Genomic DNA, 11,578 nt, shown 5'->3' with positions numbered 1-11,578 from the left:
ACTAAATGGTTATTTTCCATTTAACGTTTGTTGAAATGACAAATTCACAACCTTTAAAATTCAATATGTCAGATTCTCAACCGTTATTCACTTTTGTTAGTGAATTTCGTACTGAAATGATAAGAAGGTTATTTTTCCATAGATTTTTCTACTTTCTCTTTTTTTTTTTTCCCTTATTTTTTTCTTTTTTCAAAAGTTTGGGGAGTGAACAATTTTTTGGAAATGTTAAGGGTATTAATAAAATTTTTAGAGGCCTTAGAAATTTGAAAAAAAAAAATGTTTGGGGTGTTTTTAAAAATGTTAAGATTTCAATGTATCCCTTAATAATTTCAAAAATAATATTTATACTCTAAAAAATGGATTAAAACATAATATTTTAAAGTTAATTAGAGTTTTAATAATTTTTATGAGTATAAGTGATAAGTTTTTAAACTGGTAAGAACATATTAATAATTTGATTTTTATATTAAGTGTTAATGATAATTTTGTAATTTTAACAAAAACGCAAAACAATTATTTAAAAAAAAAAAACAAAATAAATTTACCAATAAAAGTAGATCATTGATGAAAATTTAACTTTTTTTGAAAATTAAAATGGTAGAATATCAGTTCATCAAACTTCAGGTGGGAAATAGTTATTTGGCCAATTATAAATATATAAATTTAGATGTATATAGCATTAACTTCATTCCCCTAATGTCCCCTCCAATTTTGGTACCTCCAATTTATCAATTTATCAACACATGCAACATTAATTTCATTTCCACAAACGGCAAGTCGTAATCAATTGGAACCATATTTTATTGGTGCTACGTCCTGACATTCCCACCCCTTCCATTTAGAAATAGGGCAGCTCAACCTCTTCAATTTTAAGCCACACAAAATTCAATTTTTCCAATGCAACACCACGATTATCAGTATTCTACGAGACAGATAAAAAATTATACATGTTATAAAGTATATTAAATTAATACGATATATTAAAATTTCACATTGGAATTGTGATAAGGTGTATTATTTGTTAGTGAATTACGCGATGGTAATAGGTATTGGTGGATTCAATTTGCGCAACTTGAACTTAGGTCAGCGTAAGTTTAGGTCGATTTGGAAGAATTCAATTTGAGCCTAGATTTGAGTTCAATAAACTACCCTCAGATTAGCTCAAGCTCACATTGGTTTAAGGAGAGTCGAGTTTGAGCTCGATTTTGACTATAATATTGAATCATGTTTGAAATAAGTTCAGTTTGATATTATAGTCGGAAAAAATCGATTAAAACAATGTTGTTTTGATTTGTTTTAGTTAAAATAATGTCGTTTTATTTAATTTGAATCAAACTTTTTTAAATTCATAAGTTTAACAACCTAAACACTCTCAAACTGGAATTGGAAATCGAGCTTAAAAGTATACAATCTTTAGACTCAAACTTAACTAAGTCAAACTTGTTTTAAACTAGTTCGAACCGAGTTGACAATTAAGTTTGAGCTTAGTCAACTAAAATATATCTCTAATAATAGGCATGGGATGGAAACTAGTCAAATATCATATAAGGTATTTATAATGTGATTCGTATCAAGTTGAACTCAATTAAGTAAAATATTAATAAACTTCTAAAATTTTTAAATATGATACTTAATCTCCTAAAATTTTATCTTATAACTTTAAGTATTATAAAATAATTGATAAATATAAAAATTATAATATTTAAATATAATTTTTAAAAATTATGACGTTAATTTAAATTTGCAGACTAAACTCAATTTAAATGTTTCTAGTTTGAGATCGATCAAGAAACTTTCTAGTTTAAAAAACTAGAGTTCAAACTTTATCTTAATTTTATTCACCCAAATTTAAGTTAAATATTATTCAATTTAATTTGATTTGATTTAATTATTCCCTTAAAATGGAAATTACAAAAGTGGAGGGGGCCTCCCTCATCTTTTGAGAGTATTGTCCTTGTTTAACTCTCATCGCTAAACGGCACTCCTTCCCGCGTGTTAGTGTCCACCTGTCATTCCTAATAAATTTTAATTTTTATTATAATAATATTTATTTATTTATTTATTTTATGAGGGAAAATAAATGAAAATTCAGATATTATTAATAAATATTAAAATTCGATGTTTTAGAATTTCATATTTTCAGCGGGCCCAAATCTTTTCTTTTTCTACTACAATAATTCAAGTCCTGTTTGGTAATTTCGATTGTCTGTTTTGTTTTCATTTTCATTTTCTTTTTTTTTTTTTGTGTTCGCTTTTCCGTCGTCCTGCTCCTGTTTCTGCAGAGACTCTGCAGACAGGAGAGAGACAGAGAGAGAGAGAGAGAGGTTAACATAAACTGAACTCAAAAAGCAAAAACAATAACCCAAACAAACCCTAGAAACTCTCCTTTTCATGGAAAATCTCTCACATTCTCGGCAACCAAGCAAGTCCTCTGCTTCTCACTCCAAAAAATCATGCAATGCCACCAACCTACCCTCTAGAACTACTTATGATGACGTCTTCGGAGGTCCTCCGAAGTTCTCTGCTCCGACTCTCGCTCCACGAGTCGAGGATTACAGCGAAATTTTCGGTGGCTTTCAAACCTCACGCGCCGCCTCCATACCCGTGCTCGATCTTCCATTACTCGAGGAGGAAGATGTCTTCTTTGATGTTCGGAGCTCTGGCTTTGACTATGATGAAGTTTTTGGGGGTTATGGTGATCTTGATTCTGCTGTTTCCTTTGAGGAATTGATAATGGAACGAAAAGACGTCGTCACTGGTGATGTTGACTCCTCTGAAGAAGCTTGGTAAGTGTTTCAATTCCCTTTTTTTTTTGTTTTTTTGGAGAAGTTAAGAAGAATAAAGTTCTTCGCTTTTCCTTATTATTCCTATTTGGTTTATTTTTGGTGAAATAAAGAATATCTGTTAATGGTTTCTGTTTTTGGGGGTTAATATTTTATTTCTATCTCTGCTAAATGTCTGAACTTGAAGAATAGTGCTTATGCTTTGAGCATTTTCAAGCTAAATATGTGTGCAACTGTTTGTGGATTTAAGCATAAATTAACTTCTTAATGTTGAGTAAAGTTTTTACTTTGTTAGCCAGGATGAGGGAGTGATTTTGTTGAGGCAGGTTGGCTATGGGGTTCTCTAGGAGAGAAAGATTGCCTGAGAGCAGTTTGTTTTTGTTTTTTATATGGGTTTGAGTAACTTATTTTCTTAGCTTAGCTGCTGGGAAAATGTGATTTGCCCTTTGATGATGTGTATGGTTTATTGTTCTGGGAGAAACTTTGGTCCATTTTGGCAAATTTCTGCCATTGAATATAAATTATATTAGGAATTGCTGTTAGTCTTTTAGATGCTGCAGTAGTTTCTTCACCCATGCTCCATAATAAAAGTAGTGGGTATATGCTGAACATTAAGCGATAATGTGTTTGACGATAACCTTTTGTTCTCCATAATGTTTGTTATTCAAATAATTTCATGTCTTCTTTATGCTGTTGTTGCAAATGTTTTGATCTTCAGACTTCGTACTTGTTTGTCTTAGTGTTTGTTTGTCTCCATTGTATGGATACTGTGCTTGTAAGTAGTAAGCATGGAAGAAACCTATCATGTTGTTGTGAATGCCATGAAGTTACAATGGTATTATGTCTTTATTTTTGTAATTATAGGACCCCGCTGGAATCTGAATCTTTGTCAGAAGAATCTGATCATTCTGGAAAGAATCATAGCATGTCAAATGGAGATTCTTACGAGTCAATTGATGACACCATGGAGTTCAACATATCCTATCATAAAGCTAGTCAAGGAAGTGATGAAGACATGTCAAATGGGATTACACATGTGACTCAGCTACAAGCGGTTCCAGGATTTACTTTTCTGGTTGATAAAACCACCTCCTTGGAGAATGTATATGAAAATCCACCCTTGCAGGTGACTGATGAAAACAATTTTCACATGGATTTTAGTGGGGGAATGATAAAAGATAAAAATCTCAGAAAAACCATGTCACAACCCTTTAGTCGTAGTGCTGGTGAACAGACATTTGAAAATGGCCTTAAATCACAAAAAGGGTATGGCAGAAACAACTCTCTCCCTAACGAAACATTTGTAACTGTTTCTGAAATAAGCCTTAGAACTCAACCTTTAGAAGTGCCCCCTCCCCGCCGGCCAGCACCTCTATTTGATGTGAAAAAGGGAGATTCCAGTAGCGAGGTTAAAAACTGTAAAACTACTTCTCAAGGGACTGCAGGTGATACTTCTCCTCCTTTCTTTGATGTGGAGGTAGATGCAAGTTCATCTGCTGCAGCTTCTGCTGCTGCTATGAAAGAAGTAATGGAGAAAGCTGGAGCAAGACTGAAGACTGCGAAAGAACTGTTAGAGAGGAAGAAGGAGGGTGTTCAACGCCGCAAGAATGAGAAGAAGGAGATGGAGGGAAAGTCGTTTGCAAATGTGGATGGTTCCAGTTGTCTAAAAGATGAGGATTTGTGTGTCACTTTTGAAAGGCATGACATTGTTATGAAGCAAAAAGGTACCAAGACAACAAAGGCAGTTGCAGATTTAGTAGAAGGAGAAAAGTTTTTCAAGATTGATAAAGCTTTGCTGGATAAGCATGGACGACCTGATAGAATTGATGGAGCTAGTGAGTGGAAAGAAGAAACACAATTTTTTGAATTAGTGAAAACAGATAGATCCACTTTCGAGCAGGCAAAGAGTAAAGAAATTTTGGTGCCAAATGCACAAGTTCATGAGCACAGGCCGAAGATAAAAAAGGCAAATAGTGAAGATCCCAAATCAGGGGAAAATGAGAAGAAGCTAAAGGTTGCCAAAGAAGCCTGTGAACATCAGGAAAGAAATGAGAGATCAGACTCTAAAGCAGCTCGCAAGCATAAAGGGCATGATAAGAAGCTAAAAGTGGCTCAAGAAGTTTGTCAGCAGGGAGAGAATGAGAGGAAATTTGGAGTGGTTCGAGATCTTGTGGATATTGAGAAGAAACCAAGTGGATCTGATGAATCAGAAAAGAATGTTAATGTGGCCAAGCATCAGATAAAGGGAAATACATCTGAAGGTCATAAAGGTATTAAGCATCAAGTGTTTGAGCAACCGCTGAAAGAGACCAGGAGAAGTGTGGAAAAAGAAACAAGCTTCAAGGTCTTTTGTGAACAAGTAGACGACGAAAAAAGACAAAGGGAGTCGTTTGAGCTGGTAGAAAATAAGAACAAGTATAAACAGGATGTTGAACAAGTAGAGTATGAGAATAGGCTGAAGAAGGCTGTAGAGCAGGAAGAAAAAGATGAGAGAAAGAAGGTTGTTGAGCAGAAAGAAAAAGATAAGAGATTCAGAAAGGATGCTGAGCAGAAAGTAAAAGATCGGAGATTGGAGAAGGTTGCTGAGCAGGAAGAACTAGATTGGAGATTAGGGAAGGTTGCTGAGCAGGAAGAAAAAGTGAAGAGATTAAAAAAGGTTGCTGAGCAGGAAGAAAATGATAAGAGATTGAAGAAGGTTGCTGAGCAGGAAGAGAATGACAAGAAATGGAAGGAAGCTCACAAAAGAGAAGATGCTGAGAAGAGAGCGAGGGAGGCTCTTGAGCAGATAGAGAATGAGAAGAGACGTAAAGAGGAGAATGAGAAACAAGCTGAGAAGAGAGCGAGAGAAGCTCTTGAGCAGATAGAGAATGAGAAGAGACTTGAAGAGGAGAATGAGAAACAAAGGCAAGTTTTTGAACAAGAGCAGAAAACAAGGAGGCTAAAAGAGGCTTGTGAACATGAAGAGAATGACAAGAAGCAAACACAAGCTCCTGAAATAGGAAAAAATGAGAAGAGACATGAAGCACCTCTTGAGAAAGAAGAAAATGAAAGAAAACAGAGAGAGGCTTCTGAAAGTGAAGAAACTGAGAAGAGACTTAAAGAGGCTCATGAAGTTGAGGAGAAGGAAAAGAAGCCTGAAATTGCTGGTGACACCGCAGACCTGAAAGGATTAAGCGAATCACATGAGCAAATCCAATTGCATGAAAATGGTAAGAAGCTGAAAATGGCTGAAGAGCCTCATTTGTACATGGAGGGAGAAGTTCTTGGTGTGTCAGGCAAGGCATGTATGCTGAATAACGATGAGAACATTCCAGCAACTCAACCAACTGGCCTATGTGAGGAGAACAGTCAGATAGAACAAGTCACTCAAAGAGCCTTTGTGCATGGAGAAAATGTTAAGATTCTGTCTGAAAGTAGAGATCATGAAACGAAACTGGAAGGAGTTGAAACCATGAATGTACTGAAAAACAGAACTTTTGAATTATCTGGTACAGCCCAAGGCAACTTAGAACATGAAGAGTGCGGAATTAAGAAAGAAGATATTGTAGAACAGAATGTGAAAAAAGGAGAATCTGAAGGTGGTATCGGAACAGAGAAAACTAATATTGTCTTCCAGGTAGACTCTGATACTAAAAAAGAAGGGAGGAAATTTGCTGATGAACGGAAGGAGAGAGAAAATAATGTCAAGCAGGCCGAAGTTGGCTTGAATCAGAAGGAAAATAAGGACAAATTCATGCCAAATCAACCAGTGAAGGAATCTGTTCAAAATGGAAGGAAACTGGATGCTGATCAGCCATCGGTGTTGGAAGGGAAAGGAAACATCCAGAAAACAGCTCAATGGGTGAACACAATCAACAGTGCTGAAAGAAAAGATAAGAATTTCCAGGAGACTCTTATTTTGGAAGAGAAAGAAGTTGAAAAGATGAAAAGGGAGAGAGAACTGGAAAAGGAACGTCTAAGGAGGATAGAAGAAGAGAGGGAGAGAGAGAGGGAAAGAGAGAAAGATAGGATGGCTGTCGATATCTCAACACTTGAAGCTCGTGGGAGGGCAGAAAAATCTGCTGTGGAGAGAGCAACTGCTGAAGCTCGACAAAGAGCTTTGGCAGAGGCCCGGGAAAGATTGGAGAAGGCTTGTGCAGAGGCTAAGGAGAAATCATTAGCTGATAAGGCATCTATGGAGGCCAGACTGAGGGCAGAGCGTGCAGCTGTAGAGAGAGCAACTGCTGAGGCTCGAGAGCGTGCTGTGGAGAAAGCAATGGCAGACAGGGCTGCTTTTGAGGCGAGAGAACGTGGGACTTTTTCAGATAAGTTATCTACTTCCAGAAACGGTACAATGAGACCAAGTTCATCCAATGTGAGTATATGCTTAATTGATGTTTTCTAGCATGCATAGTCATGGCAGTGTTTTAATTTATGGAAAATGGCAGGATCTACAGGATCAGAAATATCAGAGTGCTGGCTCCTTTAGTGGTTCAAGATATCCATATTCCTCGGCTCATGTTGGTATGTTGTCTTTGAAGTACCAGGTTTTGGTTTCTTGTAGATGGGATATCTAAGTGAATGAATGTATTCAAATTCTAATGATCTTCTACTTGTTGCTTTTAACCATTTATCTTTTCTACTTGAAGCTTCATATAATACTGAGAGATCCGAAGAGATTGAAGGTGAATCAGCTCAGAGGTGTAAAGCCAGACTAGAAAGGCATCGTCGTACAGCTGAACGGGCGGTATGACCTGTAATTTTATCAAAATCTGTGAATGCCGCCTTCATTTTTAATTAAATAACTTCTTGCTTCTGGTATTTTTGTAGGCAAAAGCTCTTGCAGAAAAGAATATGCGTGATCTTCTTGCTCAAAGAGAGCAAGCTGAAAGAAATGTAAAACCTTCACTCCACTTAAATAAATTTCTCAGATGCCGAACTAGTGCCATTTTGCTTATTATCTTCGATTTATATCTGTTTGCAGAGACTAGCAGAAACACTGGATGCTGATGTCAAGAGGTGGTCAAGCGGAAAGGAAGGCAACCTACGGGCTTTGCTTTCAACATTGCAATATGTATGTTTTATTCAATCCTGGTTTTCTTTAGGACCACTATAATAATTGTTGGAAGAAAAAAAATCCCAACACAATCTTTAATCTTAGTATTTTGTGAAATAAATGAATGTGTAAATTACAGGACCTTTTTCTATCTAACGTTTTGTTAAAAATAAATCTGTGCTAGCATTTAAATTAACCAAGTTTTATTCATTGGCAGATCCTTGGGCCTGATAGTGGTTGGCATCCAATTCCGTTGACTGAAGTCATAACTTCTGCTGCTGTAAAGAAAGCTTACAGGAAAGCCACTCTTTGTGTTCATCCCGACAAATTACAACAAAGAGGTGCAAGTATCCATCAGAAGTACATTTGCGAGAAGGTTTTTGATCTTCTCAAGGTATGTTATTAGCATCCTTAGGACCCTTAAATTCTGATAGATTACTGTTGTGCAGTTTTGCCCTGATTGACTGTTGCTTTTATGATCTATCAGTATCTAATTGTCCCTTCAATTGTTAATTTTCAGGAAGCTTGGAACAAATTCAACTCAGAAGAGCGGTAGGTCAAACTTAGTGTGTATGCTGAATGCATAATTGCACTCATCCTGTAAATTTATACCGCTTGTAAGTAACATATCAATCATGTCTATTTGATAATTCAAGTCATCTATGTAGTTCGCAAATCTAGGCTAAGCTTAGCTTAAAGAAATAGGTATGAAACAAACATTTGTTAAAAGAAAATGGGTATATTCGTTTAAATATATGAAGCTCTTTATTTATTCTGCAAATCTACCATTAATTGAGTAGATAGCAATTGTGATTTACTGAAAAAGCAGGCAGTGGATATTTGAATCTTGGTGGTAGAAATTGTGGTTTAATGGTAAAGGTCAGATACCCTCTTGCTGAATCAGTCTCATTTAGCTAAAGAGAAAAGTGAAAGGTGGAAGTTAGAAACTTTGTCTATTCTTTTAGCAGAATTAAATCAACTAATGGATACAGTTTGCAAAAGACAGTCTTGTTATCAAATCTTAGTCATACTAATGCTGGAGTGCTGGCATTGCTTTAGAATTAAGTAACGAGCTTTTGTCTTTTTGTTAAAGTATAAGCAAGATGTGTTTTGAGTATGATGAGGTTAATATTTTTCATGGTTTAGAGGGGGCAGGATGATTATAGCCCTTATGGGTTAGTATTATGAAAGCCTGCTAATTTAAGGTTAACTGTCAATTGTCATCAATGGTGGATAACATGAGCTGCTATAATGCTGTAAAATTAATGATGAATGATGAAGCCTTTCACCTGCATTACTTGTCAAATGTTTTATTGAAAAAAATAGGTAGATACAGAGGAAATATGCACAATCTTTCTCCTGTAATCATGTTTACTGTTAGAATTTTTCATTCAATGACAAAAGGCATGAAGGCTGTTCAGTTTAGCTGATTCTCCATTTCTTGGATCAATCGGGGCTTGACCTTGACCTCATCATTTGTATTTGTTTCTTAACTGTATACTACAAGAGAACGTATACTTCAATGTAGGCCTAGGATGTGTCACCATCCTCAAATCAATAAGATAATAGAAAAATATAGGAAGCAAGCAAGCAACCGCTAATTTGGACATTGAAACGAAGAGGACATTGCCATCCATCCAGGTACTTTTCTCTTTAATTTCAAGATTCATGTTTATGTAAAATTTCAGCCAGTTTCTTTACTGTTAACATGTTCTATTCACCACCAACTTTTGCATACAAAAAGTCGAAGAACATTAATGCAAAACCCAATTTTCTATCAAAATATTATTAATTTTAGAACTTAAAACGTGTTTTTGATAGTTTATAAACTAACAAACTATTTAATTAGCGGTCTTTTATTATCTCGAAATATGTAAAATATACATATCTCTTTTATATTTTATCAATATAAGATTTATTTAAAGAATTATCCTGAACCTATTCACATGATCACAAACAAAACTTTTTAAGTTACAGCGGGTAGGTGAGTCAAAATGAGTAGGTTTGCTTGCTCTGATGGCCGGCCGGCGGATAAAAGAGGTTATTAGAAGCCGAGACATGTCAGGGGTGTGTTTTATAAGGTGATTTGAAGGTTCAACAAACGTTTTTTCTTGTAGTTGTTGAGATTGCTTGCATTGCACCAAAGTCAAAAAAAGAGTCCCCCAATTTTCTTAATTTGCAGGCCAAACTGGCATACCAAATATGACTTATTATTCAAACCATGGCCAAAACACTATTTTCAGCCCAAGGATAGCTGAAATAAAATTGGCATCCTTTAAGTTTCAAAAACCAAATTTTTGATCTTAAAAATTAACAAAATTGATAAAATATTAAAATTTTTAAAGAGAAAATTTGATTTTAAGTCTTTGTTATACTTGTAAAACCCTAATTTATCTAGTGCAATAATTATTACTTCAGTCACTATGTCTCAATTTAGTAAATTTTCTTAAATAAAAAGGTAAAACGGTCATTTTAGATAGATTTTTTTATTTTTATTTTTTTAATTTTCTCTTTTCTCTTTTTTCTTATTTTTTTAATTTTTATCATTTCTTTTTTTCTTTATTTTCTCATTTCATAAGTTTGGGGATGAATTGTAATGTTTAAATATATAATCAGTGTTAATAAAAATCTTTAGGGGGTTTGGGAATTTTGAAAAAAGCTTAAAGCGTTTTAAAAATCTTTTAAAATTTAGTGTCTCTCGATAGTTTTAAAACTAATAGAAATACCTAAAAAAAACTAAGCAAAAAGCAACATATTAATATTAGTTAAGATTTTGATTTTTTTTTAAAGTTTAACTGATAAAATTTTAAATTAATAAGAATATATTGATAATTTGATATTTATATTAAATATTAATGATAGTTTTATAATTATAGTACAAGATCAAAACAATCACTTCCAAAATAATTGAACAAAATTCATCAATAAAAGTCGATAGTGGATGGGAATTTCAAATTTGGTTTTCTTTTTAACTTAAAGTGGAAATTTGGTCATTTCAACAAACCTTGGGTGGGAAATAGTTCTTTGGCCTTCAAATTATGCTTAGACTTAGTCGTTTAAATTCCAGGCACTTCATTCTTCGTATGTAAATTTCTTATTATCCGCCGTTAATCCTGCAGCCCTAGTTTATTTTTCTTATCAACATCAAGCCATGCTCAGAGCTTTGAGTACAGGAAGAAGCTACCGCAAGTATGAACAGGTAGGCGACGATCCTGCAATCGGCCTTACGGAAGGAAGATTGAAGAGGGCTTCAACTGTTCCAGCTTCTCGACTTTCTGTATTTGGCTCTTCAACAAATCCAAAAGCAGAGGCTGAGTTCGCAGTTGCAGACATTCCTAAGGCTAACAAGGTGAAGCCCGCCATGGAGGTCGTCAAGGCTCATCCTCTCTTCAGTCTTTTTGACCGCCGACGGAAGAAGAAGACCACTGCTAAACCAGAATTCGCCAGGTACTTGGAGTATGTAAAGGAGGGAGGGATATGGGATGTTAATTCCAATTTGCCAGTCATTCATTATAAATAGAGAAATATTTGCTTGCTTTTCGGATTCTTTGTTTCTCTGGGAGATTGCAGTTTAAGAATCCGAGCCAAAAATGGCCATCATCTGTGTCTTGATTTTATGTTTTCAATCTTGCATGTGGCTTCGTTATAAGCTACTCAATCAGGGTAAATGCAAAGTATTGCTCGGTTGCTTGGCTCAAAGTTAAAGATTCAATTTGAATTGAGGTAGTTTAATTATAATCAGTGCTCGGTTTGATTCAAA

At 35.0% G+C, this 11,578-nt stretch overlaps 2 protein-coding genes across 2 annotated transcripts; both read left to right on the top strand.

Moving 5' to 3' along the window:
- Window positions 1–2,243: 2,243 nt before the first annotated feature.
- Window positions 2,244–8,599, top strand: LOC123199149 (auxilin-like protein 1). Its single transcript, XM_044614022.1, has 8 exons — window positions 2,244–2,786; window positions 3,648–7,137; window positions 7,211–7,286; window positions 7,412–7,509; window positions 7,593–7,658; window positions 7,747–7,836; window positions 8,036–8,212; window positions 8,339–8,599. The coding sequence occupies exons 1-8, from the start codon at window positions 2,392–2,394 to the stop codon at window positions 8,372–8,374; spliced, it is 4,428 nt and encodes a 1,475-aa protein (XP_044469957.1). The 5' UTR covers window positions 2,244–2,391; the 3' UTR covers window positions 8,375–8,599.
- A 2,243-nt stretch (window positions 8,600–10,842) lies between these two features.
- On the top strand, window positions 10,843–11,578 carry LOC123199487. The gene has a single exon (XM_044614514.1). It carries the CDS (start codon window positions 10,970–10,972, stop codon window positions 11,336–11,338), a length of 369 nt encoding a protein of 122 aa, XP_044470449.1. The 5' UTR covers window positions 10,843–10,969; the 3' UTR covers window positions 11,339–11,578.

Source organism: Mangifera indica, chromosome 16, assembly GCF_011075055.1.
Source record: "Mangifera indica cultivar Alphonso chromosome 16, CATAS_Mindica_2.1, whole genome shotgun sequence".
In the NCBI taxonomy this organism is placed as follows: domain Eukaryota; kingdom Viridiplantae; phylum Streptophyta; class Magnoliopsida; order Sapindales; family Anacardiaceae; genus Mangifera; species Mangifera indica.
This window is presented reverse-complemented; position numbering and strand designations above follow the sequence as displayed.